Source organism: Odontomachus brunneus, unplaced genomic scaffold (genome assembly GCF_010583005.1).
Source record: "Odontomachus brunneus isolate Ranch 3 - 2012 unplaced genomic scaffold, Obru_v1 Obru_scaffold_075, whole genome shotgun sequence".
NCBI classification, from domain to species: domain Eukaryota; kingdom Metazoa; phylum Arthropoda; class Insecta; order Hymenoptera; family Formicidae; genus Odontomachus; species Odontomachus brunneus.
The window spans coordinates 62,259-81,251 of NW_022639525.1; the positions used below are offsets into that span (position 1 = coordinate 62,259).

The 18,993-nt window shown below is 42.5% G+C and overlaps 1 protein-coding gene and 1 long non-coding RNA gene across 4 annotated transcripts in view; one reads left to right on the forward strand and one right to left on the reverse strand.

Annotated features, from left to right (window-relative positions):
• Positions 1-16,484, forward strand: part of LOC116847252 — a 52,341-nt gene extending 35,857 nt beyond the window's left edge. Inside the window, exons 2-3 of the long non-coding RNA XR_004378722.1 lie at positions 14,592-14,695; positions 15,471-16,484. This is a non-coding gene — a long non-coding RNA (uncharacterized LOC116847252). The remainder of the gene's footprint in view (positions 1-14,591; positions 14,696-15,470) is intronic.
• The window catches only part of LOC116847248 (serine/threonine-protein kinase NLK), a 113,354-nt gene that overhangs the window by 1,706 nt on the left and 92,655 nt on the right, over positions 1-18,993 (reverse strand). The window contains exons 5-10 of one of the 3 annotated variants that reach the window (XM_032822074.1): positions 10,700-10,785; positions 9,727-9,936; positions 9,150-9,338; positions 8,779-8,980; positions 7,468-7,561; positions 4,542-4,593 (exon numbers count right to left, since the gene is read on the reverse strand). In XM_032822074.1, the coding sequence (XP_032677965.1) occupies positions 4,551-4,593; positions 7,468-7,561; positions 8,779-8,980; positions 9,150-9,338; positions 9,727-9,936; positions 10,700-10,785 (824 nt within the window). In that variant the 3' untranslated portion in view covers positions 4,542-4,550. Of the gene's footprint in view, positions 1-4,541; positions 4,594-5,834; positions 5,977-7,467; positions 7,562-8,778; positions 8,981-9,149; positions 9,339-9,726; positions 9,937-10,699; positions 10,786-18,993 lie in introns of those variants that run through there. The other 2 variants (XM_032822075.1, XM_032822073.1) reach the window with 2 other exon arrangements.

The window sequence follows — 18,993 nt, forward strand, 5'->3', positions numbered from 1 at the left end:
TCTCTCTCTCTCTCTCTCTCTCTCTCTCTCTCTCTCTCTCTCTCTCTCTCTCTCTCTCTCTTCTTAGGCATTATTCTGTTTCCAATTAATCTGCTTTTCCCCTCCTCGTAAACTTTGTACCTATATCCCTTATTTTCCTGCGCTCCCTCCAGTGTTGGGCAATAATGAATTATTTTCGCAATCATTTTAGCCATCGATTAATCATGTAATCCCGATTAAAGCAACACTAGCTAAACGGCTGTAGTCGATCATCGGTCGTGAATCACACTAGCAAATCTGTTACAGCTGATCCTCATCCGTTAATTGCTTGCCGTAAAACGGAACGTCACATTACGAGTCTCTATGTCGAGTCGCGATATGTTAATTGGAAGAATCAAAATCGCACGTAGTGAAAAGTATTTCGTCACTTTCTGACTAATGATCGACAATCTCATCGTGACTGATGAGTATTTTGACCTCGATTGTTCTTTTACCGTTCATCAATCGTCTGTGATTACTGATTACCCGATAATCATAACTGTTAATCATCAATCGCTGATCATTAATCCGATTACACCTTGCCCAACTCTGAAGCCCATATTAATAGCTGTCGCTTGAAACTCGTTTTAAGTGAGACTTTCAGGTTTGTGTTTAGAGTCAGATGTGATTTTTCAGTGGAATAGCGATTGCAAATGTAACGTCAAATGCATCATACGGTTTGCCAGAAAAAGGACGATGCGTAAAATTACATTATACTTTTTAGATCAAAATTTATTTCATTCATCGTCTTTTAGATCTGACTCTGAATTCAAATTTGTGTATCTCACGCGGGACACATTTCAAGTAATAACTATTAATACAGACTTGACTTTTCTTCGTCCTCTATTCGCGCAATCGCCTACACGTTCCTTCCGATGTTCATCCCTGTTACGCTCAGCGAGCTTGATGTGTATACAGTGACTGTCGAAAGCTCACGATATCTATAATTCCTCAAAGAGTCTCCTTTGATTTTCGCGTCACTCTTGACTGACTTTGCACGTAGGTCGTTCGAAAAGTACGTGTCTTCTCGAGACAAAATTTTGCTCTTACTTTCAGCTTTACTATTCTATTCAACATCTATTTTAACGTTAAAGAAAGTAAAAAGAGAAATTTCGAACATCATCAGAGTCAAAGTAGGAGTAAATTGTATCATTAGAATTAAACCTTTTGTTAACTTAGCTTCTACTGCGTTGTAGAATTCAAAGTTTAACATAAGGCCAAAATTTCAACTCGGATTGACACAGAGATAGCGTGAATTTGTCTAAATCCTTATTATCGTATTTCAGAGCCTTTTTTTTGTTAGATTAAGTATGACAATACAGAGCGATCTGTCGATCAATCCTTGTTTGACAATGCACCAAAGGACAATGTGCAAAAAATTTGCGTTCAGTCAGCAAAGACCGAACTAAACAGTCAGCTTCACTTGCGCCAGCAAAGACCGAACTAAACAGTCTCACTATTTTTCGTACTTCTTGGCGTGATGTCGCGCGAAAATCTGAAAGATTTTTAGCATCGATTTATGACCGTCAATGAAACCTGGGTCTATTACTTTATTCTAAAAATAGGGGAACAGTCAAAACAATGAACGCACAGAGACATTCGCGGCGTTTACTTTGGCGCATTGTCAAAAAGACTGTCAGACAAAGATCGATCGACAAATCATCGTCATACTTAACTTGATAAAAAGGAAGGCTTTGAAATACGATGACAAAGATCTAGCTAAATTAGCGCTGCCTCTGTATCAGGCCACACATACTTCCCAAATGACCCTCGTGTCAGAGACTTGTTGGAAAATTAATGTCGCAAAGTTTCGACCGTCATAGTATATGAACGTCGCGGCTTTGCCTTGCCAAGTCCTCGATAAGAGCGAGATTAAGCTACGCGCGGCGGGAAAAAGCGTAGGGCATTTCTCCCCTTTGTCCGTATTATTATTTTCCGCACGAAATTGCCCCTCTCCGCCCGCCCGCGCGAGAGATGGTTTACTTAAAGGCGACGTAAGAAAAGTGATGGCGCTTCGTCGCGCCGGATGCGACGTTTTAATGCCCTCGAGATGATTTTTCTCAGCTTCCAAATTTATAACCTGTTGATTACATGATATTTTATATCTACTTTATATCTCTGACGGGTTTTCCTTCTCTCAAATCTCCGCGACGAGTGCGGAGTGTACCTCAGAAACACGATGTGACATTTCGAGATAGATTCTTCTTTATGAAGACGGATTTGTCATGAGACTGTTCGAACGTATGAAACCGCAACATTCCTTAAAGATAAGGAAACAAATCGCGTTTTATCAGGGAAATTCATCGTACAGTTCTGCGACAATTTGTTCGAACAGCGAGTCAAGTTGATTAGCGCTCGCTTGGCAAAGCAAATCCGACGAATTGTAAGATTCTCGCCAAGACAGGGACTCGTGACTCGGACGTGGCGAAATGACAGTAATATCTCGCGCGTTTGCTGAAAGCGCGAGGGAACAACCGCGACAAGTGCGATCGTAATTTGCATTCAATTGCCGCGCCCAAGAGACAGAAATTTACGAATGCAACTTCCAACGCTCTAAAAGCGGCAGGCACGAGGACGTGAATGCAGCGCGTTACGTCCCGAGAAATAATCCTTCCGACATTACTCACTTTCACACGTGTCACGGGGATATCTCGATAGACAGCGCTGGATTAGTATCTGCTGATGTAATACACGAGGATTATTTCAGCGAGTATAGCTCCGTTCAAAGAGAAGAGAGAGACCGGGCTTCGAACTTTATTAAATAAGCGAGAACCGGCATAAGCTACGTCACGCGCTAACTTCACGCAAAGTTAAATAAGACCTCAGAATTTGCTAGGAAACCTCGTTATTAGTGACAACAAATATGCGGGGGGTCTCGGGGGGACCGAAACAGAGACACACTTAGATCAACCGCGAGCCGAAACTTAATGTACACACTCGAAGGACTCACCGGCTCGGGAACTTCTTAATTGCTCGAGGAAAGCTCACGGATTCAAATTTGATAATTCGCTGAAATCCGATCTGGATCTCGCTCAATTCTCCAAGTCCGATCGATAGGCGTGTCTGTGAATCAGACTCGACTGACCCGGAAGGAAAACGCGCGCTTGATATTACAGTCATTGCGCTCCCGTTCGCAGAAGGATCGCGTTGGGATCCGCGGCGAAAACGGCAAAAAGATCCACCCAACTACAGCATCCACGCTGTCAGGATCTCGATAGGACTTTACTCTGAATTCTGGCGATTCGACATCGATCTATCTATAAAGGCGGATGGATGGGTGGTCTCTGATCTATAGGATGTTTCCACCGGATTTTATCATCGGATTGTGCGAACTATAACGAGGATCTAGGGACGGGCGGGGGAGGGAGGAGTGGAGGGTCGAAGGAGATTGGAGAACTTCTTCTCGATTTATGCAGATTTTCGCGAAAGAGAGTTTGCATTCTACTTGTGAGATTTTATTCTTTCTTTCTCATTAATTTATCTTTTGGCGCGTCGCGAGATGCTCCTTATTCTCATCGACGAAGTTTCTCTCAACTGAAGGCTGCATGGTGGATCAGGCCTTCTTTTACGCTCATAAGGCTGGTAGAACAGTGCGTTCGGTTCGGGCGTTTTCTCCGTTCTCTGATAACGTCATATTTCAACGCGCGAGCAGCGAAAATTTCCGCGATATCACGCGGATGTGGACGCGGCGAGTTGCGTCGCGCCAAATCGGGGTGACAGCAGGACGAATCCGCGATATTCCGTTTTTTATTCTCCTTGAACTCATTTCTTGAAGAGAACTGCGCAGAATCCTCTCCTCAAATCGCATATTTAAGAAAAATCGATCCATATATATACACACACACACACATATGTACATATATATATATATATATACATACATGTGTACATATATACATATAGAGTATTCCAGCTCGATGTCACAATCTCTCGTGAGGACGTAGAGACAAATTGAGATGAACAAAGATGTCCAAAACGTTTTGCGAAAATTGCAATAATCAAGATATTAATTGTAGAAGATTTGTGAATGATCACGTATGATATGGTGATGAATTGTTGTCGTATGTTTGTACATTAGGTCAAATTGAGCAAAAAGTTCTCTACCAGAAGTCTAATGCACCAGTCTTTTTTAATTAATAACTAAAAATCTACGTGGTCATCTGCAAAATGGTAGAGGAATGTTTTGTTTAGTTTGACCTAATGACATCCTACAAGAATATGATCATCATCTGGCATATCGAGCGTCATTATTTACAAATCTTTAATTAATATCTCAATAGTTATTACGAATTTTGCAAAACGATATAAGAATTTTGTGTTCACCTCAAGAGATTATAAAATCAAGCTGGGGGACACTCCGTGTGTGTATATATATGTATATATATATATATATATATATATATACATATTTATATTTATATATTTATATATACATATGTGTGTATTTGTTTATATCTAAACACAATCCTCATACAAAAATTCTCTTTAAGATTAATATTCTCTACTATATTGTTGTTACTTACAAATATGTATCACTTCGTGTACTTGGTTGTTTTTAAAGCCGGAACTTGAGAACTAAAATAACACACAATTATTATTCGCCATTTGCCACATCTGTTATCGCTGCATGTGTTAACGCAGTATGTACAACAAACTTTTGTGGTTATTCTAAAAAGCGAAGAGAGTGAGAGGCGAAGGAGTGGGTCGTAATCGTCGGACGTTCCTCGAAGATCGTAATTGTCCTCTCTTTTTAATTAGATTTCCTCGGACTCGCCTTAGAGTCTGCGAAAGTGGGACAGCGATGCGATTTCTCGCTTCAGCGACGCTCTCGTCCGGCAGAGCAACAGAGAGAGAGAGAACGGAAGCATTCGTCGGACAAAGGAACGGTATTCTGCCGAGACCACCGGGTGTATATATATCTACACACATATATGTATATATATATATATACACACACATATATATATAGGTCGCGCGGATGTTTAAAGGGCCCGTTAATTGCGCGTACGCGAAACTGCCGCTAATTAGCGCCGTTGACGCTAATCTGTCGTCGTCACTCGAGGAAATCGCGTCGTCGCCTAAATCCGCGCGGCAATCGGCCGAATGGGCAAACCAAATTTTTTCACAAGACGGAATTTTCTCTCACTTTCCACTCGGTGCAATACTAGTCTCTCGTCTCGCGGATCTTCGAGGAATCGAGCATCATGAGTAGACATGATTACAAACGGCTCGCGCGCTACGATTTCCCTCTACTTGGTGTTTCACACGCGATAATCGCACTCGGTGCTGAGTAAGTGTCACCCCGTTGAAGCGCGATCGGCTCGCCTTGCCACGAAATACGACACAACCGATCCGGACGCGACGTTGTACAGAGAGCAGACGTCTCGGTATCGCCGTCCATTCCCCGTAACTTTCCGACGCGTACAAATAGACCGGCAAATTGCCCTTTCTCGATTCAGTGCCGCCGTCTACTTGCACGCGGAGGACCTTGGGAGGACTCTAAGGACAGGGACGAGGCCGCGCCCTGTGCTCTGTACGCGAAGCGCAAACAGCGTCCGGCGGAACGCAAGAGGCGTAGTACGCACATGTACGGTAAAACGTGAGGCCAAACAGAGAAGAGCACCCAAAACGAGACAGTATATAACACAGACAACGCAATAATTGCTATTATAAAAGATAGGCTGGATCATGTACCTCTGCGAGCGAGGTCGCGCCGACTATAGCTGACTCTCGGTTCGTTCGGTTCGTTCAGGAGGAGGCGTAACACGATTGGTAGTAGTAGTAGTAGTAGTGGTAGTAGCGGTAGTAGTAGTAGTAGTAGACGATAGCGGTAGTAGTCGATAGTAGCTGACAGTGGTAGATAGCTGAGTCGGTAGTGGTAGTGGTAGTAGTAGTAGAAGTAGTAACGTGTACGTATACGCGGCACAGGCCGCTGGTTCGGCGATCGGCTTGCTCTAACTTGACGGCAGTAAGTAAGACGAACAATTGTTACACATCCAACATATCACTTTCAAGTGACGCACTACTCAACAACACACGCGTTTTGTAGAAGTCGCGACGACGACGACGACGACGACGCGAGCGCGCGCACGTCCTCGAGATCGTTTCGCTGGGCACTTTGGGCAACGATTGGAAAAGACTTTATATTCGGCGTTTGCGTTTATTTACACGGTAGTTTACGGAGTCGCATACGCGTATCTCAGACTTTGGTCATCGTGTCTCGTGAGATACATTCACGAGTAATCTCTCTCTTTCTCTCTCTCTCTCTCTCTCTCTCTCTCTCTGCTACTCGCAAGACTGGTTTGCGCGCTGAAAAAATCTAGACGCGCCGGCGTCTCTTTCGCCTGGCACTTTTCAATGAGAGGAATCGGGCTTGAAATAATCGGTCACCGTACTTCTACAAAGGAAATCAGATCTTGTTGAGTAGTGCATACGTAGTAAACAACGTGTGTCTCGAGAGATCGCACACAGCGATTGTCACAATGGGCCGACAGGGCAGGATGCACTCTCGTGCATCTCTGTTTCTCGATATTCTTTTCTTCTGAGAAGCAATGGTAATTGGAGATAAAATCGCGTCTTTGGAGGACATTAGTAAGAGGATCGCCAGAGGACAAAAGGCCCCTCTTTCTTCTTTCTTTACTTTCTTCTCTTAATTTCAATTTGGAAGTTTGCGTTACGCGCGTCGAAAGACTCAGCTGGCTCAAAGTCAGCGCTACTCTCTCCGAACACCCGATATATATCCCGCTTGTTCTCTACTCGACCGCTCAAAAACACTGTGCGCCTCTCTATGAACTCTCTTGGAGATTATTATTCTGTCTGTCTTTTGATCGGGGATCCGGGATTACGGCTCGGAGGATGCACGGATCCGGAGAGGGAAAAATAATCGATTAGCTTCGAGGGGAAACGAAGAGGCAGGGCGGGGGGAGGGGGAGATGGGCGCGAATATATTACTCTTTTTAGAGTTTTGTCGGGGTTTTGCTCCTTGTCGATTGGCTCTGGTGACTTTTCTGTATGCGACTCGGGACTTTCGTGGGTCAGGTCGTGCTGTACCGGATGTCCCAGAACTATCGCCGCTTCTTACAGCTGGAAATGCTTTAATCAGGGTCAATAATAGTAGAGAATCGGCATCTTCCTTTTCGCCAATCTTCTCGAATATGTTCGCGACCAACGCGTAAATCGTCACTCTGCTAAGCTTAAAGTCCGTTCAAAGTTAAGAGAAACGAGATTTCATTCATCGAACGATTTGCACTATCCAGCTCGATTCCCGCAAAGCAAATTTCTAAATCCTCGCCCGACAATTCTCAGGAACGACTGGTGTCTCAAATAATTTGAACAAACGGGCTTGCTCGTTACAGTTTTCGACCTCGGGTATCTCCGGTAGTTTTGGGACATCGCGTGTCATCGATCGAATCAAAGGGAGGATTTGTAGACTCGGCACATGCGGCTTACCTCGCGAAGCTCTTGAACGCTGCAGATTGCGGATTTATGCAGAGCGGCACTCGCGACGGGTTCAGTTGCTCTGCTATAAATTTGTGCATCTCCTCTGAAACAGAAACACAACGATGTGGATCGTTCTATCATATGATAGAGTGAGAGAGTAGGGACGGAAAGGGGAAGACAGAACAGAGACAGAAATAGAGACAGAGAAACAGAAACAGACAGAGGGACAGAGAGACAGAGAGAGAGAGGGGGGAGGGAGAGAGGGGGGAGGAAGTAAAAAGGCTTGGCGAGTGAGTTGATGACAGTGACGATAGAATTTCCCGTGGTCGAATTAATGACACCATAAATAATGAACGCGATAGTTCATATTCTCATCACGCGGTCAGCGCGTTAAATGCACCGCTAAATGTTCTTCGTGTCATCTCGCGTGAACGTTGCACGCGATCGTTACTTTCAGAAATTTATTAATGCTCCGTGACTGTTGCCATCATTATCTCTGTATCAAAGTGAAACCACCTTGCAGAGAAAAAATACCGCTCCAGATAAAAAAAGAACTCTTTATGTTTCTCCGGATTTTGGCTCTCTGAATTTTACAAAATTTTCCGCATTCTTACGCGGAGCGTATTTTTTCTGGCCGCGCAGATAATTAAATTCATTCGCGAATCGCGCTCCTCCAGTCGTACACGACGTCTCGCCCGGCTCGCTCGAAATTTCAATGTAATTCTGCGTCCGGCAAAAATGAGTTACGAGATTACTGACGACAGCAGGATATTTTTTCATGTCAGTCGCGGAATCCACGGTTACTGCGAGGAAAGACACACGAGAGAGAACTTCACGGTTCTCCGGCCAGACTGCGGAGATAAACTATGATTTATCGCGACGAGCGCACATACACGCGTGCACACACACGCGGGAGCGTTTATCGCGGTTATTGTTCTCGAATAGCGCCAGCCACGTGCCTGAGATACTTACTGCACGTCACTATTCTCGATACGCGAGACGTTCCACGGACGATACATTGCGGATTTACCTCGCAATTTGTACCGTTAAGTGCGAATCTCCGACTATCAATCGGGCCTTCCGCGTAGAAACGCACAAACCCGCCGGCGCAGAATCTGATTCATCATCCGGGAGGAGTGGAGAGACGGAAATAATGAAAATCATAAATTTGCACTCTCCCTGCCCGCTCTTCCCGGTGGCCGCGTGAACGAATAACACTCTGCCGTAGTGAAACCGTACGAAATATGGCGCAGTCGCGCGACGTTCGTCCGCGTCAGATTTCCCGACGCGGCGAAATCCCGGGGGTGATGATCCTCTCACCTTTCACCTGCTGCACGCTCGTGAGCTTTCGCTCCCAGAGATCGTCGAAGGGATGGGTCGCCGAGGGCTCGAAGTCCACCCTGTATTGCCGCATCCCGGCGCTTGTCGTGTAACAGCACGTGCACATGCACGAATGATACCGCAGTCGGCCCTCGTCCAGATAAGGATGCGCCAGGGCGTCCACCACGGTGATCCTCTTGTCCTGCGCGACAGACATATCGCATATACGTGTGCACGTGTATGCTCTAACGTGTACACTCGCGGGAATTGCCTTGCAACATTTTCGCTCATAGTCGTGTGCGTTTTCGCGAACGAATGAACTCAAGAAGGCCGTTGAGAGAGGCGGAAGGAAAAGGGGTTGGCAAACTTACGGGATCGAAGACTAGCATCTGGCAGAGCAAATGGACGGCCTCGTGCGTCGCCTGGTTGCTGAGATTGTACAGTGACGTGAGCGAGGGTGGTTTCTGCGCCCTTCTCAGCATGTGCGTTTTCGCGCCCTCGCACGCGTACCTCATCTCCTCGAGGCTGGGCGAACCCAGCAGTTCCGTGATCAGCTCGAGCTACAATTAGGCAGAAAAACGTTTTTTGCGTTTAATCGTACACGCAAAAAAAATTTCAGTTGGTGCAACCGAATAGGAACCATCTGAAAATTAGGTGATCAGAAGCGATATCTGTTATAAGAACTAATATTTCTGTTGTCGCAATCGAAAATATTCGTCTGAACATTTAACGATATTAGAGCTCGGTTGAGGCAACTGAGAACAATTGACTATACAGAAGCCTTATAAAGGAATTTTTCTGTTCCTACAGCCGAGTTTTCGCCTGATCCCTGAGCAACCGAAAATTCGGTTGCACCAACAGAATTGTTTTCTGCGCGTATATTTAACACAATTTGAACTGTGCGATCGTTTCGCGATCAAAAGCCGGCGAATTTTTGGGGCTTCTCACCTGTTGCACGGGGCTCTGGGCCTGGAAGAGGATTCGCCGGCGAAGAAGCTCGCCGAAAATGCAACCGACGCTCCACACGTCCACCGCGGCGGTGTAGTGCCGCGCGCCCATCAGGATTTCCGGCGCGCGATAATACTGTGTCACCACTTCCTGGGTCATGTGCACGTTCTGATCGGGCTCCGCCACCCGGGCCAATCCGAAATCACAGATCTAGGCAGTGAAAATACCTCGTTGTGCACTTGGCGTGACTCGAGGTGTACCGAGACACCTCGTGCTTCGAGTGTTTCGGCTGAATCTCGCGATACGAATTTTAGAATTGTCACTATAGACGTGCAAAATAGACTGAGCATTCCCATGGGAGAGCCGAAGTCGGCATTAGTAAGATAGGGCAATAAAGAGATGTTTTCCTCGTCTAATGTGTAGTTAATGGGGAAGAGGAAAGAAAAGAAACGATCACGTGGTTATTAAGTTAATTAATCCACGTGACTCATTGTATCTTGTAGTGTAGTTATATTATTAGAATTCCATTGAAAATGTTAGAAATATAAAATCTCTATGTATAAAAGTGGTTGGATGTCGCTACATTTGCAGAACAGAAAGAGAGAAGGCAAAGAAGAACACGATGTACATCCTTTGAGGATATATTATGTGAGCGTGCGCACACACGTATCGTTTGTGTGTCTTTTCGCACAATGAAAAAAATGCACATTATTTTTCTCTCTCCTTTGCTATGTGTGTTCACTCTGCTGTTTTCCCTCCTAAAGTACTGTGTGACAGAGAAAGCGTTTCGATTAACATATCTCTGTCCTTCGATCTTGCGAATGCTCAGTGTATTCTGCATGTCTGCGAGCGTCACCTCGGGAACAATGGCCAAGAGGCTGTTGTTAACTCTCTTTTTCACGCGACACGGAACACTGCGGGGTGATTGGAAACGTGCGAATTCGGCGATATCTAGAGATCAGTGTGTACTCACTTTTAATATACAATTGCTATTCACTAGGAGGTTCCCCGGCTTGATGTCCCTGTGGAGAATTCGGGCCGAGTGAAGGTACTTGAGGCCTGAAAATACAAATGCGAAAAGAAATGATGTACTAGACATTACATACGTCTGGAAATTAATCGCGAGGCGAGGCGAAGTTCGCGGATCGCGCTCTGTCGATCCTCCAGAATCGACGCGATCGTCGCGTCGTGCTCGCGCGCGGCGTCGCGAAAATGATATTTGACGGAAGATTTTTCTCGCCGGCGTGACGAGCTGACAAAACATCGGGAACGCGCCGCTGCGTGACGCGCCGTGACAACGTGCGTCACGACGCGACGCGACGCGTCGACACGGCAAGCCCGATTTTTGTGTCGGTGTGAAAATTCGGGCGGCGTCGATGCGAAATTGGGCACCACTTCGGCAGAGATTATAGCGCGAGGGAAGAGAGCTTAATAAAAAATAGGTGATTTCGTCGAAAGCCTGCAGATGAAATTCGCCACTGCGCTGCCGGCGCTTGCCGCGCAAATGCGACACCGATAACCGAATTTATTCGCTCTAATGGAATTCACTTTTCTCGCGTTGAAGTGTTTTTCTTTCCCGTGCAAAATCATCTCGGAAAGGGCGGCTGTCTTGAAGAAGCGCGGATCTCGCTTCTCTGCTCTTTCTTTCATTCACAACCACCGCAAGACTTCGAGTTCGCGCGTTATTTCGGACGATCTGGAAGACGATCTCGCGGGAAGGAAAGAAGAAAGAGAGAGAACAGGAGAGACGAGGTGGGTCCTTTGTAGCACGAATTAATTATTTATAGCGTGCAGAAGGAATTTAACAGTCGATAGACCGCTCTCGGACGAGGGAAAGGTCAGTCGAGTTTAACGGCAAACGCCGTAAACGACGCCGGCCAGCGCTGTGGATCGATAAGCGTCCGTAAAATGGGGCGAAGTCGATCGGGGCGTTCGAAGTCGATCGCACTTCTCGCGTTCTATAGATAAACGGAGTGACGCACGTGACGCCTCGATTAGTCATCGTTGACAGTTGATATACAGGGTGTTCGACAGAGTAGGACTCTCCAATTTCCTCCATTAGTTTATCTTGAAATCAGCGCAACTTATTAACCAACTCTCTCTCCCTCTCTCTCTTTCTCTTAGACCTCAGTTAATCCTCAGTTAGTCTTCAGTCAGTTCTCAGTCAGTCTTCAATCAGTCCTCAGTAAGTTCTCAGTCAGTCCTCAGTCCCTCTCTCTGTCGCCACCTTTTGTTTCCTCGTCTTGTGACGAAGGGATGATTTCTCCAAGAGAGTTGCGCGAGATAACGGGGATGAGAAATGACACGGCGGAGTGACGATGCAGTATTGTAACGAGATTTCTCTCTCTCTCTCTCTCTCTCTCTCTCTCTCTCTCTCTCTCTCTCTCTCTGTCTTTTTCTGCGTTTCTCTCGTGTCTGGATCCGTCTCCGTCAACGAACTGATTTTGACGCGTTCGCTTGCACACTACTATTTATAAAAAAATAAATATATAATTTAGAGTTGGCGTCGACTGCGACTACCGATCTCTCGTGCCACACCAACGAGTTTTGTTGTTATACCACTGATAAAATCCGTCGAGAGCGTGACACCAAATAAAACACGAATTCGATTATACCGGGCGATTAATTAGCCGATCTCTCTTTCTCTCTCTCGTGCGCGCGCCGAAACGCCCGCTAATTAAAGTCCATCAGCGGGGCACTTATGAATACCCTGTTATTTAACGTCCTTTATCATCGAAATTAGCCGACTGTATTCGGAATTTTAATCAATGCGAATTTACGCGCGTCACTCCAACGACGCCGATAACGGTGGCGCAGCTACATTCTCTCTCCTTCTCTCGATTAGCGTAAAGTCGCGATAAAAGGAGCCAATTAATGCCCCAGCCATAGCCGACGAGTTTTCCGACAACGACGACGACGACGACGACGACGACGAGGAGGAGTTATAGTTATTCGCTCGACTTTGTAATCGCGCCCTCCGTGCACCGTTCTCTCGCGTCCCCTTTAAATAGGATTAATTTAATCGAACGTAGCAATTAAGTGCAAGCCCCGTCGTCGGCGAAGAGCGACGAGGAAGGAGAGGATTGATGTCGGAAAAATCAATGAAAATTCGAGCCGCAGGGCGGAAGCGGATGTCGATCGTTCGACGCGAGTCCTGCGACGATTTTATGTTGATCTTTGCGACAACGAGAGGCGTTCTTACGTACGTAGGACAACCCGAGAGGGAATTGTTCCACATGGAAAGACAAGCCAAAAACATAGAATAAATTTGACTCGCATTGGAAGCCGCGTTCCCGACAAAACCGATTGCAAATTGGAATTTGCATCCCGCGCGGACTATTTTTAACGATTAACTGATACTTTCAAGCTATCGAATTTTCTCGGACTAAATCACCGACCATTAATTCCCGGACGACTGCGGGAAATTAAATTTTCGACAAAATACTTCCCATATTAAATTTCATATCTTCCTTTGGTGCAGATCAATTTTCGTTTCCGATTGAAAATATCATTTGGAATATCTCTGGTAATTCGATACCCCTCTTTGTTTGAACAATACTTAATAACTTTTGCAGACTTTTGTGATATTTGTATTTTCATTTGTGTTTTGTGGTTCCACATTACTAAACAAAACGTGAAATTGCAATTATTAAGTTTCAGTTATGTGTGTTAAATTTCAACAGTCGCGATAGGCCACGCTGAAACGCGTGTAGATGCTGTATGTGCAACACTCATTAAGAGAAAAAATATTTAAAAAAATATCTAAGAAATAATGAATATTCGTTTGGTGAGTACTGACAGTATATTTATTTGTACTAATATAAAATACTTTTCAAATAAGAAAATATACATTTTAAGCAATTATTTACTCTATTTAAATAAAAGAATTTAGATTTAAATAAATATGCTATTAGTTATAAAATATTATAAAAACTAGAAATACTATAAAATTAGATTACTAAAAAAAATCAAATATCATCAAAATATAGTATAAGCTTTTGTTGTCGTAGCGCTGTAATATCGTGTATATTACCCGGCATGACAGGCCAGACCGCAAAAAGTTCATATCATAACAACAGGGACGTTAGATAGTAAAAACAAATGATACAACGGCTGCTCATGCCTAACCGACAATCGGGAGAACACACAACCTTGACGCGGTCAGAACAATACAGACACATATATGTAGGTACGCGCAACTCAATTCCGATCATAACGGTGTGCGGCGCGTAGTGAATACGTCGCGTGCTATTCGAAATTTTTCCGATCAATCGGAACGTGAAATCAACCTCACTCCGTGAAACAGATTACGATATTTTACGCGTGTGTGATTATTTCGTCGGGGGATCATCGCGAGCAGAGAGTGTGGCATACGTTCAGATATTTAAAGGGTGATTACAGCAAGTTTTAAAATGAAATGGCGACTATTTAACCCTCTTAGTTATTTTTATTAACAGCTATTTAACCCTCTTAGTTATTTTTATCAACGTTAATTACGGCATGGAGTCCTCCCCATTTTGTTTTTATTGGATAAGAAGTAGTATATGATAAAGAGCAGATGATACTTCAATAAAGTGTTTACTTGCAATTGCTAATTTCAGTACTTTAACGAATATTTTTGTTAAAAGATATTGCACACGAACTATTGAGACGCTTAAGGGTTAAAAAAGAAATGTAGTCATAGCGCATATTTTCTTTTTGCGTCTTCAAATTTCAAATTATTCTCCTCTATTTCTAAAAATATAATCTTTGCAATTATTACACTCCTATATTTCCATAATTCGCTGTTTCTAGTTAATTTTAAAAATTGGGAATGACAATTCTTTGTTGTTTTAACTAACCAGGAAAATTATTTTTGATTACAGATCTGATGGATCAATGGTAGACGCAGTTGTAGAGGACGCGATTCCAGTGAATGTTTGTGCAGCACCGGAGGATCCGGTTCGGGCCAAGCAGGGTCGGCTCGAAGGTAGGTTTACAGATTTTCTACACTTATCCGCTTAGCCTCTTACGATCGAACACTAGAATGCAGTCATTCGAATGATCTTAATTATGATCATAAAAGGTTAATCTACTCGTTCTTGCTCAACACATTGACATGTTAAGAAGATTTGAAACTTTAAATTTTTAAAAACATTTCTCACGCATTTTCTTCAAGTTTTAAATCTTGGAAGCACAATTTCAACTATTTTAATAATATTTAGGATATTTTTACCAAAAGTATAATTGTATAAAAAAGAATATACGTGTTGACTTTTTACAAATAGTTGCCCCGCCTCTTTCTACAGTCAAAAGTATCGAAAGTCGCGATTGTATACTCGTGACCAGATAGCTTGTCCGCTATTTTTTGTGTGGGCCTCGGAGTGCATTGTCTTGTGCAATGGGAGAATTTGTTTCCCGATGGGAGCATTCTCGCACTGAACAAGGCGTATGCGTTTCAGAAATTATATAGAAATTATAAGGTAAGGTTACAAGGAAAAAATAACAGACAATCCCTATTTTCCTCCGAACATGTCAATGTGATACAGTTACGTTTTTATTATTATTATTAATCCCCCTCAATGATCCAAAAATTTGTATATATTTGTTCAAATCCAACACAATAAGTACAAAAAAATTCAGTTGAAAGAATTCTTCTATTTTTCTTGGAAATATTCGTAAAAATTGCCTATTTTTCTCTGTCTTACACATTGAAAATTCTCCATTTCAGAATCTAATCGCAAAATTGTATCTTTTTGTTCCAGACTTGAATGCAGAACGTGGCCGGCTCTGAGTTCGCGTTGCTTCGGTGAGTGACAAAAGGGAAAATTGAAGGTGATGGTTCCGTTTCCGTGAATTTATAGAAATCAATGTGATTTACTTTGTACAATCAAAATTGAAAATATAGAGGACCTATTAGAGCAAACGTGGGAAGGAAGTACGCATAAATAATTTCGTTCTTGCTTAACACATTGACGTGTTAAGAAGATTTGAAAGTTTAAATGTTTAAAAACATTTCTCATTTTCTTCAAGTTTTAGATCTTGGAAATACAATTTCGACTATTTTAATAATATTTAGGATGTTTTTACCAAAAGTACAAAAAAGAGTTGTATAAAAGAGAATATACGTATTGACTTTTTACAAATAGTTGCCCCGCTTCTCTCTACAGTCAAAAGTATCGAAAGTCGCGATTGTATAACGCAGTAAAAAATTTATTCTTTGAAGAAAAGTAAAAAATTGCACAGTTTTAGAAGTCCTCTACATCTTCAATTTAGATTGCGATTTATTTTGATCATAGATTTTTGCATGTTGTGTTGCGTGTACGTACCAGAAGAGATATGGAGAATTGTTTACACAATTCCCATTGGAAACACAAGTTTCCGGGTGCGATCGTGAGCTTCCGATCGCCATTTCATCCGCGGGTTTAGCCGACTATTCCGAGTTCTCTTTCGGAATCGGTCTGTCGTCATTACGTGACGAACAAAACGCTAGTGGCCTTCTAATCGCGATGTGAAATTTATGCAGCTTTGCTGCGATCGAACCGACTTTTTATTTGTTTTTGTTACTTGCTCTTGTTAAAATCTTTCTAATAGTTCTAGATATTTCCAGTAGAAGTACTCGCGAAAATCGTGACAATCGGGAATTTTTTGGAGTAGTACGCGAATTCGCGCAAAGTTCGCTTGTATTTACAGATTTCGCGATGAAACTTCCGTTTCGACAAACGTAAACTTCCATTTTCTTACACACACATTCACTTTCCGATTATCGTGTATTTATTCTGTTACCGGTCATTTTCGTATACATTCACGTTTCTCGCGCAAACATAGGATTTCATTTGACCGAATTCACCAAAGTATGGCGAAGCAATGTATCGCTACAAATTCATGCGATACGAGAGTTGTCTCCTTTGCGAGCGCACTGATATTGTGTTCGCTGTGAAATTTTATAAATTTACAGGTTTAAACATGTGCCACTCAATAAACATAACTCCGTGTAACGCGCGATAAAAGTGTAAATTAAAAAGAAAATAAAATTTTGCATTTTTAGGTGAAATGTTATTCAATAAACATAATTACGCACGCGATGGAAGAATAAATAAGAGAAATTAAATTTTGCATTTTCAGGTGCAAATATTATTCAATAATCATTATTTCGAGCAACGCGCGATGAAAAAATAAATTAACAATGCGATGTTATTGACGTTGCGGCACTGTTGTGCCACCTGATCTCGTTGCAAAGCTCTGCCTTTGCGCGATCTCGTCAAAAAGATGAGAACAGTCGCGGTTTGCCGGCACGTCTTAAAATATCGCGCACATCTAAAGTTGTCGGACTAACGTTGAATCGTTAAACATCGTTAAAGTTCCGCGAGTGAAGTGCTGTCGACTGCTGTGAGCGCTGGATACCAAGGAAACTGGAAGGATGTGGTCCAGAATGCCATGAGACAGGAGATAGGCCATTGCGACGCGCAACGGTGAGTCAGACAACACAATGATACCATTATCAATAGTGCATGCAGTAGCGTAGAAATCGCATTGATTTTCGCGAGTAACGCGAATTATCCGGGTAATCCGGAGCGAATATTAAAACATAGGAAACATGTAGGAATTTCTGTTTGTGCACATTTTGCGCTTTCAAGTGCTAGTCTGCATTTGAAAGTTTCGACATTCTACCGCTCACATACCGTTACTAATAATAATAAAATTGTCGTGCTCAATTTGAATATTACACACCAAAATCGTCTGTGGAATGAACTTTTTTTTTCATTTTCTTTAACGGAATATTTTTTGAGCGAATTGTCAATGTCGTGCAAAGTACATAAAGGATTAACTCGCATCGTGTGCGCGCAGTTTATATATTAAGAAATTACCTTCTCAAAAGAAGGTGGAAAGAAATTTAATACATAAGAATTCACTATTCTAGTGGATTTGACTACTTGAGATTCTTCTGATGCGCAAATTTTCTAGCTTCTTGTATTTGTTGCTGACTGATTATTCTGAGATATTAAATTATTAATTATTAATTAATAATTATTAATTTACCATATTTATTTTAATTAATAATTATTAATTCAATTTATATTAGGGGGTTAATTATCTGTACGCATATATTTGAGAGGAGAGACACGTTTCAAACGCTGTTAAACACATTGAGACACAATTTTTATTCGTTTTTTTTTTTTTTTGCGGATTGGCATACAACGACGGGCAAGGGTAGGATAGTCGGCCGCGTATTGAAAGCTTCAACAACGTGTGTTTGTTAATGGGTAGTAATCGTTGCCGCGATTGATCACTTCGTCGGATTAATCCCCGTCGAGTAATTTATCTCGCGGCGGTGAGAAGGCAGGAAAAGGACTCGTATAATGAGCGCCGCAGCTTCCTGTCACGCATCGTAGTTCGTAAAGTATGACTCGAATGCCGTATTAACGGCCACCTTCGCCTTCCTCTCGACTCGTAACAACGTATGTAACACAATGCCGCGGTAATAATACGTTGCGACGTCACAGGTGCGACACGTCGTACGAAGTCCTCGCGTTTCCGGCGAGCTTTCGCGTTTCCGTCGAAATTCCGTTGGTCTCTGCGAAGTCTCTTCGCTCACGGACGATCGCGTGGTGTACGCCAGTGCGTCAACCGATTAGCCGACTGTCATTTCCACCGATCGGTGATTAATGCATCAACTTTAATTTATTCTTCTTAACTTTCGAAATTTTCCCGCATGCGTAAGTTAGTACTCACCAAATAAATATTTATTAATTTCTAGAAGGTCTTTCTCTCAGTGTATATAATACCAATTGAATTACATACACTGAGAAACAAAATATCCAAAAAATGAAAAATATTTATTCGGTGTAGATACTAGTAATATAATTACTTAGATTCAAATTCCTTTATTTAAATAGAATTAACACTTTTTTTCATAAGAAGCTAAGCTTTTTAAGAAAATGTATATTTTCTTAAGTGAAAAAAATATTTTATGTCAATATAAGTAAATAAGTGTTATTAATGTCCATCGAACGAATATCTCTTATTTTTTAAATATTTTTTCTCTCACAATATATTGAAACACCGAAAAACAGTCTGCTGATAAGAAAAGCGATTACTAAGTTTTCTTTCCTTCAAGCAATACTTATCTTCAACAAAGAATATTGTCTTGATAATAGTATCTTAAAAATGTATATTTATCACAAATTTTAGAAGAGCGCATTTTGTCGTGTACTTAAAAGAAAACTTTATTCTCTTTACAAGAATATTATAAAACTTTATCAAAAAAAGATAGCTTCGCGAGACTTT